Raw genomic sequence first — 18662 nt, 5'->3', positions numbered from 1 at the left:
ACAGGGCCAGGCAGCCTTCACCTCCAACTGCCGGCCCTGTGCGCTGGAGAAATCTCGCGCCGTTCAGTATTTGGCGCAGGCGCAGTGAGGAAGCCAGCAGCCGGTGAGCGCCCATCACTCACTGCGCCTGCACCGAATACTGAACGGGACGACGCAGGCGTGAGATTTACACAGTTGTAGGAGACCAACACTGCCTGGCCCTGTCAATCTAGTGTAGCAGGTCGTGGCCAGAGGTGGGAGAACGGAGCCTCTAGGAGCAAGGGCAATGCCCCCCCTGCACCTAGAGGCTAATTAGCATATTATAAAAGTTATATTTCTGGAGTAACGGGGGCATAGATAAAAGTAGGAATAGGCTAGTTAGGTTCAGCTGACAGCTAATGTCAGCTACCGTAGTTTAATAGGGTTAATTCTTGTGCTAGAAACCCTTTACATTTATTGACTAGTAGGGTAGTAAGGGTCATAGTAATTTCCTTACTGTCCTAATTTCATGAATTAGTCAAATGAATCAAAACTAATGCCATTGAGGGAAACTTATTAAAACAGGTGTATAGGAAAACTAGCTCAGTTGCCCATAGCAGCCAATCAGATTCCACCTTTCATTTTTCAGAGCTACTTTAAAAAAATGAAAGGTGGAATCTGATTGGTTGCTGTGGCAAACTAAGGCAGTTTTGATAAATCTCCCCCAATGTGTTTAGGAACTCTTTCCCCCTTTGATAAAATGGATTGCAGGGAAAGCCCCTAAGTTTGGTCCCATGGTCATATGTGCCCACATTGCTGAGAAAAATGAAGTTTTAATATATGCAAATGAACCTCTAGGTCTAGGGGCTCAGCAATCTCTGCAACTTCCGCACTCTCTCCACTTTGATTGGCAGGGCCAGGCAGGGGTGATCACGTTTGATATCATTGTGTTCAGAAATGCCCGAACTATTATAAGATAATATTGTGTGCGGTGAATACCGTGTCGGAAATAAAAAGGGATTTGCTGTTTTTTGGTCATCTTTCTTACCCAAAAATTGAATAAAATGTGATCACAAAGTCCCAATGGTGCTAATAAAAACTACAGATTGCTCTGCAAAAAAATGAGCCCTCACACAGCTCTGTAGACAGAAGTTATGGCTGGCGGAATATTGTGATGCAAAGAAAAAATATTTTATAAAGGTAATGTAGTAAAGCATAATAGAAACAATATAAATCATACCAACCCATAGAATAAGGCTAGTTTCACACTAGCGGGAAGGAACCCTGGCAGGTGAACAGACTGTCGGATCCGTGCTGCCGCTAGTGCACGCGTGCCCCCGGACTACCGCTCCGGCCGCATTGAGTATAATAGGGGCAGCACAGCAAACATGCCGAGAGGCAGCCGGAATAAAACTACGACATGTTGCATTTTTTCAAAGTCATATTCTGCATAAAAAGATGAATAAAACCTCCTGTACATGAAGGTATTCAGGGTCTATATTAGAACCACAGGTCTTGAGTGGCAGGCTACAGTTATCCCATTGATCTAGAGAGGTAGGTCAAGTATACTAAGGTAATTCTACACAAAAGAAAAAATGACCACGTGCTCCATCAGATGCCTTATGCTGGCAGACGTATGAGCCGGAGGCAGTACCGCTCCGGAATACCGCCTCTGGGGGCCACTGTATGATGCCTTATGGGGAGCCACCTTCTCCCCAGATGCAATGCTTCAGGGGGCGAATATCTGCATAATATGACTACTAATTTATTCATACCTAATGTAAACTGCATGAAATCTAAGTTATACGAGGTATAGTACAGCTCTGTAGATTGTACAGATCAATGGTGTGACCATGGGCACGAGGTCTACACGTAGAATATTTGTGGCTGCTGTCGTCGTGTTAGAATTGCCGTCTTTTCTTGCTTTATAGAGAAGTAACACGATTATAGCGTATGCCCTAAGACCAAATGGATTGATCTCCATTTTGTAAGCCAAAATTCTTCTGACTTGATGAAACCGTCGCGGATGTTTTTTATGCCCTTCATTTTCATACTTTCCAAAGTGCCAAGCGTCCTCTTATATTAAATCTTTTGCTGCTTCGTTGCTTCAGTAACGTAGCTGCCCCACGAGAGGAGAACCATGGCCAGCGGACACACTGTCTAGCGCTTTGCAATTTGCTTGTCTCAGTTGACATGGAAAGAATTGCATGAGGCTAATAGGCGCTGCATCTTTAAGTTATTCCCTGATGATGCAACCAGCGCGGCTGCCCTGGAGACAAACAATCGGACTTTTGATGGCTGCGGTATTAACTGGCTCTGTGTGGGCAGACAAAGCCTTCAAACCCTGCTTTTCAGCACAGAAATAAAGCCGTCATGATCTGGTCGGGGTTAGGCTGATTTGAAACCACTATAATTTTCTGCCACTATTTTTTATTTTATTTTTTTGTTTGTTTTTTTAACCCTTAAGGATATGGCCTGTTTTGTTTGGATTTAGGGGTCCCCTTTTTTTTAATTTAGCACTATTTTTGGATTCTTTTATTAACATTTTTGTGTGTGGTTATGGTGTGAAAAAAACACAGCGATTCTGCCATTTTTTTAGGTTTTGTTTTTATGATATTCCTTTTGGTACCAGTGACATGAAAAGTTTATTTTGTGGGTCAGAGCGCTTATGGCAAGATCACATTTATATAGTTGTTGTTTATTTTTTTTCTCATTTTGGACAATAAATGCCCCTGGACGCTATGGCAACCTTTCTGCAGCCCGCATTCTCCTCACCGGGCACTGATGGGGTGACAGAGGGAGGCCCCTCCTCTCTAAACACTTGGATGCCACGGTTAGCACTGAGTGGTGTAGTTACAGGATATGTCACTTTTGGTGAGGGAACAAGTGACCGCCACCTCCAGGAGGAGAATAATTGAAGAGCTAGCAGTATATCTACACAGCCGCCACCATTCACTTTTATAGGAGCTAGAGCAACGTTTATGCTTTTTCCCTATCCCATTTACCTTGTGGCCACCTCTCCAGACAGGAAGATGATTGGGGAAGCCTTTATTATGAAAATAGGCTCAGGTCCTTGTGGCTGTGCCATAAATGTCTACAAATGATCTCTTTTTGGTAAATGTGATGCCCACTTGGAATATAGAAAGCACTGATCAGGGTCCATACAGTAAAAAAATAAATACTAGCCTCCATTCCCTCCATGGCTCCTCTTGAAGCTCCTGGCTTCAGATTGTAGGGGGCAGGAAGACGCTGGTAAGTGACATCAAAAGCTCTTCCCATCCACTCCATTCAATATTCTGTGCTAACATCTATTACAGATATTAGCACAGACTTAGACTACGATACCCTCCCATATGACCACCAAAAGATGTGACCTGAAATATGTCTTTTGACTACCATCAGGGACATGGTAGTGACTACGAGCTGTTGGCATAATACTGGGGCTAATAGAATGTCAGTGCTGCATATAGCTATTCAGTCCTAACCTCATATCATATCTACCGAGTTCACACGCTAAGTGGCTGGGATGTTGGCATCACCGCGGAGGAGCCTCAGACTTCAAACCTATAGTATGGGTTTCAGATTCATTTTAGCCTTACCACTACTGTGTTGAAAAGCATTTTATGGCCAACATTTTGGTGAGATGAACACCAACCAAGGAGATGCCTTAAACCGTTAACAGTCTACTGCAGTATCCATAGTCTCCAGTCACAAAGGCCACAATTTCCGCAATCTCAGCCCTCACACAATATTTATTAGCACTATTTTCAGTCCTACCAAATGATAAATGTATCCGGCTGTTTCTGATAAGTTTTAGTAAATGTTGATTCCAAAGTAAACAAGCCATTACTCTCTGCCCAAACTAGCAGTGACGAGCCCTTCAACCAGTCTGTGTAGCCATAGGACACATGGCTGGTGCCCCAAGTCTTTGTTCATTGTGGCCACCTTTACTCTCTTTCTGGATATCCATTTCAATGTCTGCTTTTTGTTATAGGAGGCCCATTTCCTACACTGCTGTGACTCTCATCCTCCTCAGTCAGCAGGGCTTGCTTCTCAGGCTTCCCAGATTTCATGTATTCGAACATAGGCTTATGCCTCTGGGCTTTGTTGACGTTCCCAACCCAGCTGTTGCATTGGGTTCCTCTTACACTCGAAACACAGCAGCCATCAGGACTGCATCCTAAGGGAGTAGAAGGCAGGCATGTGGAGACCCTCTTCAGGAGCATGAAGCTGGTCACCATCGTTCTGCATATTAAATCCCAAGAAATGGAGAGCCCAGGCAGTAAAGCCAGCTGGTGCTACTAGAATGTGAGGTAGACCACTATATTTTCTGGTGATTTTTAAATTTTATTTGAATGGAAAATGTTATCTGACTACTTCTAGGAACCTTTTAAATGCAGGACTTGGTCATTTATCCCTGTCTCCTATTCCAGTACATTATAGGATAGTTTCGAGATGCTGTGCTGAAAGATCACTGAGAAATCAGTCATTGCATATTTTTCAGAAATGATTGTTTTGCAGATGAATGATTTTAAATAGCTAAATCCAGACCTGTAGCCATACCAAAAAGGTCAAAATCATGCAGTAAAAATGTACATTATGTGAGCATTTCAGTAATACATTTGAAAGTATTGGTAGTAGATATAACGTGGCACCATCCTTTGTTTATTCCATTATCTGAGGACTTATCTCTTTTGTATTTCCATAGGCGGATGACCCTGAATCCCCGCTGCAAGAGGTACAGCAGTCTGTTCCTACCACACCTGAACCACAAGACACTGACACGCTCTTAAAGGTAAATGTTCTAAAATGTTATCCTTCCATTATGGTGCTTTCACACACACAGTAATGTGTCAGAGAGCCACACTGTTACCTGCTGAGGAACTGCATCCGAGAGGTTTTCTCGAGGGCCATATTCAATGTAGAACTTGAATTTACTTGCACACCATTAACACCCATTTTTCTATAGTATTTTTTGTTTTTATTTTTTCCACACCCCGGAAAATATAAAAATTTGTCCTTTTTTTTCAAATTTTTTAATTATTTAGTTTTTTAATAGCATAAAGTGTAACTAACATTTTAAATTGGTTCCCCATCGGTTACTGTCACTTAGATGAAAGTGGCATTCTTTTTATGATTTTTTATTTTATTTAGCTTTATCTTATTTTTCATATTACAGTTTTTCTTCTGTAACTGGGACATAGTAACCCCAGTTACAGGTGGAATACGGCCTCTTAAGCTTGTAACAAGGCTTACTGCAGTTCTAATCTGGATCTGCGAAGACCCACCAGGTTTTACAGTTAATTGGAACTTAGCGATCACATGATTAGCAGAAGTAAAGCAGGATACTGATCTGTATACAAAATACTTATTTTTTATTATTGCCTTGTGCTTATTTTGGCCTAAAAACTTTTTTCAAATTCGTCTTAAACATTTTCAGCTGTTTGCCCTCTACAGCCTTCAGGTTTTCACTGATCTGCAGACTGTTGTTGCTCTGTCTGCTTAATCTGTAACTCTTATCTCTTTACTCCAAACATCTCAGTTTGATAATAAGATCATAATTCAGCTTAGGCTACTTTCACACTAGCGTTCGGGTGTCCGCTCGTGCGCACCGTTTGAAGGGGCTCACGAGCGGCCCCGAACGCATCCGTCTGGCCCCAATGCATTCTCAGTGGAGGCGGATCCACTGAGAATGCATCCGCCTGCCAGCGCTCAGCCTCCGCTCCGCTCAGTGAGCGGACACCTGAACGCTGCTTGCAGCGTTCGGGTGTCCACCTGGCCGTGCGGAGGCGAGCGGATCCGTCCAGACTTACAATGTAAGTCAATGGGGGCGGATCCGCTTGAAGATGACACCATATGGCTCAATCTTCAAGCGGATCCGTTCCCCATTGACTTACAATGTAAAGTCTGAACGGATCCGCTCAGACAACTTTCACACTTAGAAAATTTTCTAAGTTTTAATGCGAACGTCTGTATTATCGGAGCGGATCCGTCTGATGAAACATCAGACGGATCCGCTCCGAACGCTAGTGTGAAAGTAGCCTTAAATGCGTGTTTATGAGCGGTCAGAAAAGTCGACATAAGGGCACAGATTGAGCCATCAGACCAGCTCAATTTCAGTGAATTGCAGAAAAAACAGACTACAAAGTCAGTAGAGGGCAAACCGCTGAAATTTTTGGAAAAATGATTTTTATCCCAATATAAGCTCAGTGCGATAGAGAGAACTGTGTGGCTGTTTAAGCACAGCTGCACAGTTCTCTCCGTATAATCCGTTCAGGTGAAAGGGACAATGTTTCTAGGTATCAGAGAGACAGTTTGAAAGAGAAAATGGGAAGTGAGATAAAGGGAACCTGTCACCTGGATTTTGGGTATAGAGCTTAGGACATGGGTTGCTAGATGGCTGCTAGAACATCCACAATACCCAGTCCCCATAGCTCTCTGTGCTTTTATTGTGTAAAAAAAACAATTTTATACATATGCAAATTAACCTGAGATGAGTCATGTACGTGAGATGTATAAAATTGTTTTTTTTACACAATAAAAGCACACAGAGCTATGGGGACTGGGTATTGTGGATGTGCTAGCGGCCATCTAGCAACCCATGTCCTCAGCTCAATACCCAAAATCCAGGTGACAGGTTTCCTTTAACCAATGAGTACCAGGTATTCACCCTCCGCCATCTTCAACATATACCAACAGGCATTAACCTTTCCATTACCCTAGCCCACCATGGAAGCAAGCAGTACCCTTCCATTAGCTTCTACCATAAGTGAAGCGGATACTGACCCTTCTATAAGAATACATTAAAGGGGTTAGCCAGTGATATATAATGATGTCCGCTTTCTGCTTTACATCTCTCCATCAGAGAGCTGCCCAATGTCTGTGTAATCTGTGTACTTTCCTAAACGCTCATTATAGCTAAAGTCTTAACATACAGTAGCTCTGCTGCTTTCTGCTCTAAATACTCATTCAAGCTGTCTACAGATGCAACAAAAGTGAAAGATTAGGTGACAATTTTTTTTAAAAATAAAAAATAAGTAGAATGCAATAATAAAAAATACTGCCTCCAAAGGCATCTCCGTAGTCCGTAAAGGGGTTCTCCAGGAATTAAAAAAATGGAAATACTTAAATATTATTTTATAATAAAAATATTCAGAAATACCTTTCATTACTTAGAATGCCTTGTTTTGTCTAGGGAGCAATCATTAGGAGAAATAAAATAGCCGCCGTCCTATCAGTACACACAAAACCTGTCCTAATCACATAGTAGGACAAGTTACTTCACCATAGTGCTGTCTCATCCTCCTCTCTGCTCTGCTTGTCAGGAATCATGATCCTGAATACAGGTGAATATCTGTGGGAATGGAGATGAGACCTCCAAAGAGAGTGAGGTGTGGCTAATGAACAGCAACACTTGTTTACATTCTCCCTTACCACAGCAACACATTACCACAGCCTGTCCTGTCCGTCCTTTCTGTACTTCATGTCTCCTCATGAACTAAATTCTCCAGAGATTCAGCTGACGATCTTATCATCTGTATTCAGGATCATAATCCCTGACAATTAGTAGTACCTTGTCCTCATGTGTAATCAGGACAGGTTTTATGTGAACTAATGGGACAGCGGAAATTTTGTTTCCCCTGATGATCGCTCCCCAGACAAAACAAGCCATTATAAATAATGAAAGGTATTTGAGAATATATTTATAATAAAGTAATATTTAAGTATTTTCATTTTCTTAATTACCGGAGAACCCCTTTAACTCATGCACCACCCTGAACTCTTGAAATCTAATATTAACCACTCTACTGTAGATCTTCAGTACCCTTTGTCTTGTAGTTCAAATAATACAGCTGTCCTGATGACTTTACTTGCACACTTTTGCCAGTAATTCGACCAATAGATGGCTTCTGCATACTCGCATACATTTCTAAAAAAAAATTTTTGTATATGACAATGGGTGTGTTATAGGAGTTTTCCAGGATCAGTCGAAGTTTGCCCATGGAGGGAAACGGCATAAAATAATAAAAGACACAAGACTCACGTGGTAAAAAACCCCACTGTTCCAGCACTACTGATCCGATGTTTTGTTTGCTTAGCTGCATGGTTGATGTCATGTCAAAAACGTGACCACTGCAGCCAATCACTGGCTTCAGCAGTACAGAGATCCAAGACGACACATAAATGAGTTACCCTACAATGTGCAAGACAAATGATGTCTTGTTTATTCAGTATGTGAGAACTAAAGGTCAGGAGCTAGTTGTTTTGGTTGAAGTACAGCAATCTAATATAGAAGCAAACTAACCTGATAAAGGTGTCTTTGAAGATTAATTGGATTTTAACTCAGCTTTCAGTGCGTCTGCAATCTATAGCACAGGGGATAGAAACATATTACATACACAGCATAAGGCCAAATGTATTTCATTAAAGACATGCTTGACATGGGGTGACTGGTGCGTGTAGAAAGGTTGAACTGCTATATTTACGCATAATGAGACCCAACTTCGTATGAAAGAATACATCAGTTCAAAGTAGATATCCTTGCACCCAAGCCTTTTAATGTAAAAAAGACATATTGATTGAAGCTACCAAACTATTTGCTTCAAAATAGAAAGCCTAGAAATGACGCAATCGTATTTGACAAGAGATGCCAACAAAATGTACAGGGTCTACAAAAGAAATAAGGCAAAATATGTTGAAAGCCATTCCCTAAAGGTTGAAGTTGGCCATAACCAACCAGGAACTGAGAAGGTTGATGTATATATTTACGGGAAAAGGTTCAGTGCGTAGGAGTCCAGTGGATGGTTCTACTCCGTGCCTGACAACTGCCTGTATGACCAGTCGTACAGGAAAGGCTGTCAGTCACTGATATCATCACCCACTGGGTCTTTAAGTCATTGTTTCAGAAAAACTTCTCATAAAACCCAAAATAAAATTATTTTACAGCTTAATACAGTTTAATATTTCACAATCTCCAGTTCAGAAAACCTTCTCACTTTGCAACAAACCATAGGCAAAGTCCACTTCCACATTCCGATCCAGCACTAAAAATCTTGACCCTTGCAGTTCCTCACCTTACAGTAGCATAATGCCACCAGTGCTTTCCTGCACCAGTTCAAGATGGATATCCTTAGCATAGAGAGAAAACTAGGACCGCTCAGTCGGCTGTAGAGTGATTAATAAAGTGCTTTATTATACTCGCATGTTCTTTGAGTTAAAAGCTCTTCTCTTAAAATTCATAAAAGCAGCATGCGGCACACCAGGTCTCCAGCCAGACCCAGGGTTTCACCTCTTGGCTTCTTCTTTCTGTGACTTTAAAAACTTTTGGTATGTCATAGTGACATATTAAAGGTTTTGATTGGTGGGGACCCAAGTTTTGAGACCCCCACTGGTCGCTAAATTGAGGAGTGAACAGCAACAGTTGTCTATCTTTGCTACAAGAAACGGACTGGAGACTGACTCAATACAAAACCTGTGAACCCATTTTGACAAAGAGAGAGACAGCGCTAATGTGTGAGAACTTCTTTCCCCTAGTTTTAGGGATTATGGAGTCTCCGACACCCACCAACCAAAACCTTTGTCACTATGACATATCAGAAGTTTTGCTAAGGTTTTGACACAGTGCCCAACAAGACTGGTTCACGTCAAACTTCATTTCTCCAACAGTTCTTTAATATACCGTACGTTATTACTGGGCAGCATTAAGCAGCCATAACTGGTACTTGCAGTATGTGCAGAAATTAAAATCCTGACCGTGGAAGTGGAATTATGTTCTTATTGCACATTTTGTGTAGCTTGCAAAAGAGAATTATTTTTATCATTCTATACTACAGTGCAACCTAGAAGTTCTAGGTGGTACAGTTAGCATCTCTTTCATGTGAATTAGAAGTAATGAACTTATCAGTTCTAATCGTTGGACCGTGCAGTCATTACATAGATAATTTGGTACATCTTGTTCTGTTAGGTCAGACATTACATGCCTTATGACCAGAGCTTTTATACTTAATCACTAATAGATAATAATACACATCACCCCATGCTGTTGGATTCCCATAAATTGGCTGCAAATTAGGCTTACATTTATACTCTTCTTATTACTGCTGGGAATAATGTCTTGCTCTGTGTCGTTGTTCAAGTAATCCATTGCTGTTTTCTTGCAATAGATGCATCCATTTCATTTGGAAAAGATAAGTATGTAGCATTTAATAGCCTGAGAGCTTATCATACTATTATTCATGCCCTTAATGTCCATTACAGTAGTCTTCCTTGGCAGTAATTTCTCCGAGAAGAATCTTTAGTTTAAAAGCAGCTAAAAGACTAGAAAGCCGTGGTGATTTTTTAGTTCAGTATATGGAGTAGTAGAGGTCTGACCCTAAACACGCCGGAACGGTCAAGATGATTAAAAAAAAAAAAAACGGTTCTTGGCAAATTTTTTTTGTTGTTGCAAGAATGTGGCGCAGTGGAGAGACTGGTAAGTCATTAAAAATGTTAATTGCCAAATCTCTGTTTAGCTGTGTGAATCACAAAAAAAAACTAAATGGCCAAAATGGGTGGAAATGCTCCAAACCCAGACACTGTAGCGTGTCTATAACCGGGGGAGCAATTCCTCCGTATGCGGTCCGCAGAACGGCGATTCCCAACAAAAAATGCGTACAATGGAGGATGCCGGGGCGGACCGCATGCACCACAAGGACATCTTACACAAAATACAATGTGCAGAAAATATATAAATACAAAAATCACTGCAAAAAATGCACCAAAATGATCCGCAACTGACAATACTAGCTAATTCCTCAAGCCGATGATCTGGGCTCCGATATGTTCCTGACTGGAAGATATTGGCAAAGTTCTCAGCTTTTAATATCTGCTTGAGGAATTGGCTAGTATTGTCAGTTGCGTATCATTTTGGTGCATTTTTTGCAGTGATTTTAGCTGTGCGAATCACTCAAATTTAACAATGTGACGAAAAAAAATTGTGGGGAAAGTACATTCAGCAGCACCCCTGCATGACATTCCCATTTTCAGCCTGCAGTGTTAATCAGATTTTCCTGAAAAATAAATTTATGGTAGGAGGGTCTGCCTTTGAAAGCTGAAAGTCACCATTTTACGCTTAAAGGGGTTGTCTGGGAATTTTATACTGATAACCTATCCTCTGGATGTGGTCATCAGTATCTGATCAGTGGGGGTGCGACACCCGGGACCCCCGCGGATCAGCAGTTTGAGAAGGCACCTGCGCTTCTGTGAGCGCTGTGGCCTTCTCACAGATTTCCCTAGGCCAGTGACTTCACGTGGCCTAGGTGCAGTTCATCCCCATTGAAGTGAATGAGGCTGAGCATGATACAAAGCACAGCTCCCATACAATAAACGGCGGGCACTGTGCTTGGTAAGCTGCGAAAAGGCAGCGGCACTCACAGGAGCTTCTGTGCCATCTCAAACAGCTGATCGGCGCGGGGCCCGGGTTTTAGACCTCCACCCATCAGATTTTGATTGGCCATCAGAGGATAGGACATCAGTAATACAATCTTGGAAAAACCTTTTAAGGATTTAAAATAAAGCTGAAACTGTGATACAACCAAGCAAGACCATATAGAGGTATAGGATACATGTTTCTACTTAAATCGTCATGGTTTTATGTAGTCATACTATTTGTCAGCAGTAAGTCAAAGTACAGTAACTAGGGATGGTCTAGTTACCTCACTTTGAACTACTGAGTGAGGGGAGACTGGGATTTTATGGACCAATTCCACTTATAGTAGCAGTAAACCTCTGTATGATGGCGAACTGAGCTACAGTTTATCAGCTATTCTGGGTCACCTTTAAAAGCTAAAAATGGCTTTACTGCACATGACTGTTTTTTGGTGGAAAAACTCTGAGTTGTCTCATGAAGGCAACTCAGGTCCCTACTTTATTAGACATTGTGGAGTAAAGTGAAATAAAATTTGCTCCTTCTGCTGTGAAACCAACCCATTCATGTATCAAAGGGGTTTCCCCAATAACATTTATCTATCTGCAGGATATATGAGAAATATATGATCCTGGAGGTCCAACTGCTAAGGCTCACTGATCACGAGAATGGGATCTCTGAGTCCCCTGTGTTAGTGGTGGTGTGCACCGATCCACTCTCTATCTGTGGAACTGGAGAGTACAGTGCTTGGCCAATCTCTGTCAGTCCCTTGTTCCTGTGAACATTGGTGTCCCAGTGACCTAACTTCCAGTGTTCATGATTCTGTTTAGATTTTGTCAATGTTTGAATGTAGAGATGTATCTTCCTCTGCTGATCGCGTATGTTTATTCAGTGGGGAAAGCAGAGGTGTTGCTAGGGTCTCAAAGGATTTATTGCTCAAGCCCCATTGCTAAAGGCATATTTGGACAGGAGAATACAGCACCACATACCTCTTTCATCCAATGATCTCTCCTCTGATATAGATGTTCTCTTCTCCTTGCTCATCTTCTCAATTCAGCCTAGATTACACATGGCAACATCTATCAGCCACGCTCGTCTCTGCCCAATTTGCCACACAGACATTTTAGATTCCTCCCTTTTCTATCATCCTCCTCCACCCGGTGCCCCAACAGTGATATTATGCTGTTGCCCCAAAATACTATACTGTAGACATAACAGCCTCCGAAGGGCTCCCAGAAGTCCCACCAATAGTAATAAGTCTCTCCCACGGTATTCTCATTAGTAATAATGCCCCCTACAGTGATAATGCTCTTCAAGAGTGCCCCTATTAGTAATAGTACCCCCTATAGTGTGCCCAATAATAATAGTGCCCCCACAGAACCCCCAGTAGTAGTAATGTCCCACAGTACCCCAGTAATTACTCCCCTTAAGTGCCCCCAGTAGAGCCCTCAGTAGTTATAATAGCCCTTTGTAAAGCCTCCTATAGTGCCCACAGTAGTTATAATACTGCAGTAATACTTTTAGTAGTTATAATGCGCCCCCCCCCCCCCCCCCCCCCCCCTTAGTCTCCACATTGTTAACCGGCTGTGCTTTTCTACTATCTTCCGTACTGGCTCACTGGTCCTGCCGCAGTAATGCAACTGTTTTGCTATCCTGAGGATGGCGGTACAGTTGAATAGTCTACAAATACAGAGTTTGAGGGCCCAAGCCCTGGATGTGTTGGTCTAGCGATCTCCTGCGGGAGAGGAGCATAAGCCTCTGTCAGACCCTTTTGACATTGTCTTGTCTCTTACAGTACCTTCAGCTGTATTTTCACTGAGCGGCTGATTGTCGGGAAGGAGGCGTTCCTTCCCGACAGTCGGCTGCTTGTTACATTCTGCAATCTCCTTCACATAATGAGGACGAGCGATAACTATTGCAATCCCTCGTCCTTCTACAGAATCATGGTTTCTCAGCAGCAGTTTGCTGATTAGACATCATGATCTGCTGCCTAAACGCCATGATCGGTGGTCCCTGCAAGAGCGACAGGATCACCCCATGAATGAGCATTTCGCTTGTTCATTGGCTGATCGGCGGCACATTTACATGGCCTGATTGGAACGGTCTTTCCCGATAACATGCCCGATTTCCTGGGCCTTGTAAATGCAGTTTAAATATCGGACAATTAAACATTTCAGGGGACAGTTGGGAAGCCCCATAAGATCATTGGCTGATTCTGCTGATATCAGTGACTAGCTTTTATCTTGCAATCAGAAAAGATTCCTAATTCCCATACCCCATGTTAAAATGACGATTAGCTTCTAATTTGGTGTTTTTTTTTTCTCCCCCCCCCCACCCCCCAAAGACTGAAGATCTTCTCAGAGAGATTCAGCAGCTTAAAGAAGAGTCGAAGAAGAAGGATGAAACAATTAAGCAATTACAACAACAACAACTGGTGAGCAAACCGTAGTCCATTTTTCTAACCTTGGTTAGGTTAAAGCGGTTGTCCAGGATTTACTTTTTTAATCCATCCTCACCCTGCTTTTCCCTTCCTCTCAGTTCCAACTTTGTGATTCTTGAGCTGTCTTAACTGCACTTTGGTCCCTGCGTATATGTACCTCTTGGCACAGGTGGGTTCATGTGCGCCGCTGCCACAGGAGGGACCAGTCTCCAAGTGGCTCATCACTTTTGGATGTGCCTCTTGGGGACAATTACTTCTGAAGCCAGTCGTTGGCTGCAGTGACTCACGTAACTTTATCCATGAGGACCACAATCCAGTGAGGACAGTCTAGAATCCACGGGGCCAGAACAGAGCAGTGGGGAACAGGTAAGTGCAGGTCCTTTCACAGGTCTGGTGGAGTAAGGGTGGGATTTAAAAAAACGAGTAAACGAGACAAATCTTTTAAGGCCTCAAGCACACAGAGCTTTATGCAATAGTCCGTATGACAGTATTTGAAGTACAAATGGTCTGTGGGCATCTGTATCATGCTCTTGTTGGTGCTGTAGCAATGATCCTAGATGAGATTAGGGCATACATATGCAACATATTTTTTTTCCTTTGTATACATTTAGATTCAAATGCAGGTACAGTAAAGTAGCCCTGTGCACAGTGAAGTGGGCTTTGATACAGCAATATTATGGCCATGTACATGTGGCAGTAAAGAGATCTTCGGAGACAGCACCTATCAAGACAAGAGCTGCTGCAGCAGCAGTTGGATGATAACACACTTCTGGCTCCCAGCCAACCTATAGGATAGTAGTTTCCCCTGCAGGGGCCACTGTAGTATTACATGGCAGCCATTCACATGAATGGCCGTCCATGTAGTATGCCAAGCAGGGGACCGCACAGTATTTGTACAGTTTTCTTCATGAGACAACCCCTTTAAAGGGGTTGTGCCACTTCACCACATGGCATTTATCATGAAGAGAAAGTTAATACAAGGCACTTACTAATGTACTGTGATTGCCCATATTGCTTCTTTTGCTGGCTCCATCACATTATACACTGCTCATTTCCATGGTTACGACCACCCTGCAGTCCATCAGCAGTGGCCGTGCTTGCACACTATAGGAAAAAGCACCAGCCTATGTGCACTTCTTCTATGGCACGGGCCACCAGAGAGACTTGCGCTTTTTCCTATAGTGTGCAAGCACCACCACCACTGATGGATTGCAGGGTGGTCGTAACCATTGAAACAAGCAGTGAATAATGTGATGGAAAAATGAATCCAGCCAGCAAAGGAGGCAATATGGACAATCACAGTATATTAGTAAGTGCCTTGTAGTAACTTTCTCTGCATGATAAATGTCACTTGCTGAAGTGGCACAACCCCTTTAAGCCCCTACCCCTTTTTTACATCTCTGCATACTGTGCCAATTTAGCGGAGAGAATATATTTATTGAATTAAATCTTGATGACATTATTCGTTTTGTGTAACAAGTAGATTTCAGGGACAGATCCACTTAATATGTCAGCAGGCTAAGGGCAGACAATATGTTAGTGACAGCCACATTGATAAACTACTACTTTACTATATTTTAGCTTCACTTTTCCTTGCTAAATGACTTCAGGACTTGAGAAAATATAGAGCAGTTTAACGATGCGCTCCAGCACCTAGAATATTTTGCAGAGTGATGTTTTAATTTATCAAGAAAGTCCCCACATCTAATTCCCCAACTGGATCTGACACGGAGTGCTACTATTTATTTTATGGGTCGTTTTGTCAGAAGACCTTTCTTTTTTTCGGCTGGGTCTCATCCATAAAGCTCGACAGATCCAGATTGCTTGTCATGCAGAACAAAACTGTTTTGCTGACTGATACACTTAAGTATTTCCTTTGTGAAAGTCTTCTGTCGACTCCTTGCTTCCATCTGCCTTGCTTTACAAACTTATGGATATCAGTGTTTTTTACTCTTACGTGTTCTCAGCCAGCTCACATTCTCTTCAGCATTCTTGTAGGGCTCATTATATTAAGCTAGGGGTTTGTTTTTTGTATCCCTATCTACTTTATTCTTTTAAGGAGTCGGACACTTTCTGGCTACTTGTAACCAATGTGTAGGTAAGATGATTATATGGCGCTTACTAGTAGAGCCTTGAAATTACACTGCCTGTCCAAAAAAAAAGTTGCCACCTGGATTTAACTAAGCAAATAGGTCTGAGCCTCCTATTGGATAATTACTGCATGGGCGATTATCTTTCAGCTGGCAACAAGTTATTTAACCCCAACTGGTGCAATGAGTTGCTTCAAATTTCTTAAACAACCATGTCGAAAGACACATCTCGTGGTCGTGGAAAAGATGTTAGTCTGTTTGAGAAGGGTCAAATCATTGGCATGCATCAAGCAGAGAAAACATCTAAGGAGATTGCAGAAACTACTAAAATTGGGTTAAGAACTGTCCCACACATTATTAAAAACTGGAAGGATAGTGGGAAATCATCGTATTCGAGGAAGAAATGTGGCGGGAAAAAAATCCTGAATGATCGGCGATCACTTAAACGTTTGAAATCAAATCGAAGAAAAACAACAGTAGAACTCAGGACTATGTTTAATAGTGAAAGTAAGAGCATTTCCACACACACAAAGTGAAGGGAACTCAAGGGATTGGGACTGAACAGCTGTGTAGCCGTAAGAAAACTCCTAATCAGTGAGGCAAACCAGAAAAAAAGGCTTCAATTTGCTAGGGAGCATAAAGATTGGACTCTGGAGCAATGAAAGAAGGTCATGTGGTCTGATGAGTCCAGATTTACCCTGTTCCAGAGTGATGGACGCATTAGGGTAAGGCTACTTTCACACTAGCGTTCGGGGTTCCGCTCTTGAGTTCCGTTTGAAGGCTCTCACAAGCCGCCCCGAACGGATCCGTCCAGTCCTAATGCATTCTGAGTGGATGCGGATCCGCTCAGAATGCATCAGTCTGGCACCGTTTGTCCTCCGCTCCGCTCAGCAGGCGGACACCTGAACGCAGCTTGCAGCGTTCGGGTGTCCGCCTGGCCGTGCGGAGGCAAACGGATCCGTCCAGACTTACAATGTAAGACAATGGGGACGAATCCGTTTGAAGTTGACACAATATTGCTCAATTTTCAAACGGATCTGTCCCCCATTAACTTTCAATGTAAAGTCAAAACGGATCCGTTTGCATTATCATGGTAATGCAAACGGATCCGTTCTGAACGGATCTAAGCGTTTGCATTATAGGTGCGGATCCGTCTGTGCAGATACCAGACGGATCCGCACCTAAACGCAGGTGTGAAAGTAGCCTAAGAAGAGAGACAGATGAAGTGATGCACCCATCATGCCTAGTGCCTACTGTACAATCCTGTGGGGGCTGTGCTATGATCTGGGGTTGCTGCAGTTGGTCAGGGCATGTGCCCCAAGAATGAGGTCATCTGACTACCTGAACATAATGAATGACCAGGTTATTCCATCAATGGATTTTTTCTTCCCTGATGGCACGGGCATATTCCAAGATAACAATGCCAGGATTCATCGGGCTCAAATTGTGAAAGAGTGGTTCAGGGAGCATGAGACATCCTTTTCACACATGGATTGGCCACCAAAGTGTCCAGACCTTAACCCCATTGAGAATCTTTGGGATGTGCTGGAGAAGGCTTTGCACAGCAGTCAGACTCTTCCATCATCAATGCAAGATCTTGGGGAAAAATGTATGCAACACTGGATGGAAATAAATCTTGTGACATTTCAGAAGCTTATCGAAACAATGCCACAGCGAATGCGTGCCGTAATCAAAGCTAAAGGCGGTCCAACGAAATATTAGTGTGTGACTTTTTTTTTTTTTGTGGTGGCTACTTTTTTTTTTGGACAGGCAATGTAAGTGCTGTTTTATATATTTTATAAGCCATGCCCCCTTTTAGGCAAATCTTCTGTTCTGTCCACATAGAGACCCTGTCTATAATATGGCTGCCAATGATGGAGTGTCTTGTGACCAGACATTACTCAGCCTCCTCCATTTACACAGTACCTGCACTAAACTCCCAACAGTGCAGATGCAGTGTATTTAAAAGGAGGGGACATCACATGGATGGGATTTGCCTGGTCACATGACCCTCCATCAGCGGCCATTCTATGGACAAGACCTCTGTGTGGACAGAACAAAAGAATTATCAAACAAGGCTATAATAGTAAGTGCCATATACCCATTTTACATATACATTGGTCAACAATAAACAGAAACTGGCCAATCCCTTTAATTCAGACTTTTCAATGCTAATTACTATCATCTGATCAAAGAGCACTTGTATTAGGGTACAGGGCACTGAACTTGTGGAGCTGCAGGATTTTGACGGTACTACCTCAGTTCGTTCTTCTGATAGCTCTCTCACAACATCCTCCTTGCATGCACCCACCAGCTCAACCAAGCATGCATATGTGAATGGGGAAAAGAGAGAAGAACACTGTCTGACACTTTTTGATTGTAGCTCATTTTCCCTCAGAACAAATGGATCTGGCATGTTGAAATCCAACAGTATGATTCTTCTTGCCTAGTCAGTTCCACAAAAATCATAGCGTATGTCCAGCTCAATTCCTTAGCCTTCCACAGTGAACAGTGAATATATCTTATGCTTAATACTATCACTGATGAGGTAAAGGAGTAAACACCACACTGACAACAATGAGGAAAGGGAAAAGCCACTAGGCCTCAACGCTAGGGAAGGGAAAGGGTCACCACCTAAAGAACCCTACTCCTGGCCCTGACTCCTAACCGTATGGGCACCCCTTGAAGGTAGAAATGCCCATACACAGGAAAATAGAAGTCCTGGAGACCCTGAGGATCCCTAAAGATATTGGCAGGGCTGAGACAACCT

At 42.6% G+C, this 18662-nt stretch overlaps 1 protein-coding gene across 3 annotated transcripts in view; it reads left to right on the top strand.

Moving 5' to 3' along the window:
- The window catches only part of CCSER2 (coiled-coil serine rich protein 2), a 186295-nt gene that overhangs the window by 109653 nt on the left and 57980 nt on the right, over positions 1-18662 (top strand). For all 3 annotated transcript variants that reach the window (XM_040434594.1, XM_040434593.1, XM_040434595.1), the window contains exons 7-8: positions 4667-4753; positions 13707-13796. In XM_040434594.1, the coding sequence (XP_040290528.1) occupies positions 4667-4753; positions 13707-13796 (177 nt within the window). The remainder of the gene's footprint in view (positions 1-4666; positions 4754-13706; positions 13797-18662) is intronic.

The sequence above is a fragment of the Bufo bufo genome, chromosome 6 (genome assembly GCF_905171765.1).
Source record: "Bufo bufo chromosome 6, aBufBuf1.1, whole genome shotgun sequence".
Lineage (NCBI taxonomy): Eukaryota > Metazoa > Chordata > Amphibia > Anura > Bufonidae > Bufo > Bufo bufo.
This window is presented reverse-complemented; position numbering and strand designations above follow the sequence as displayed.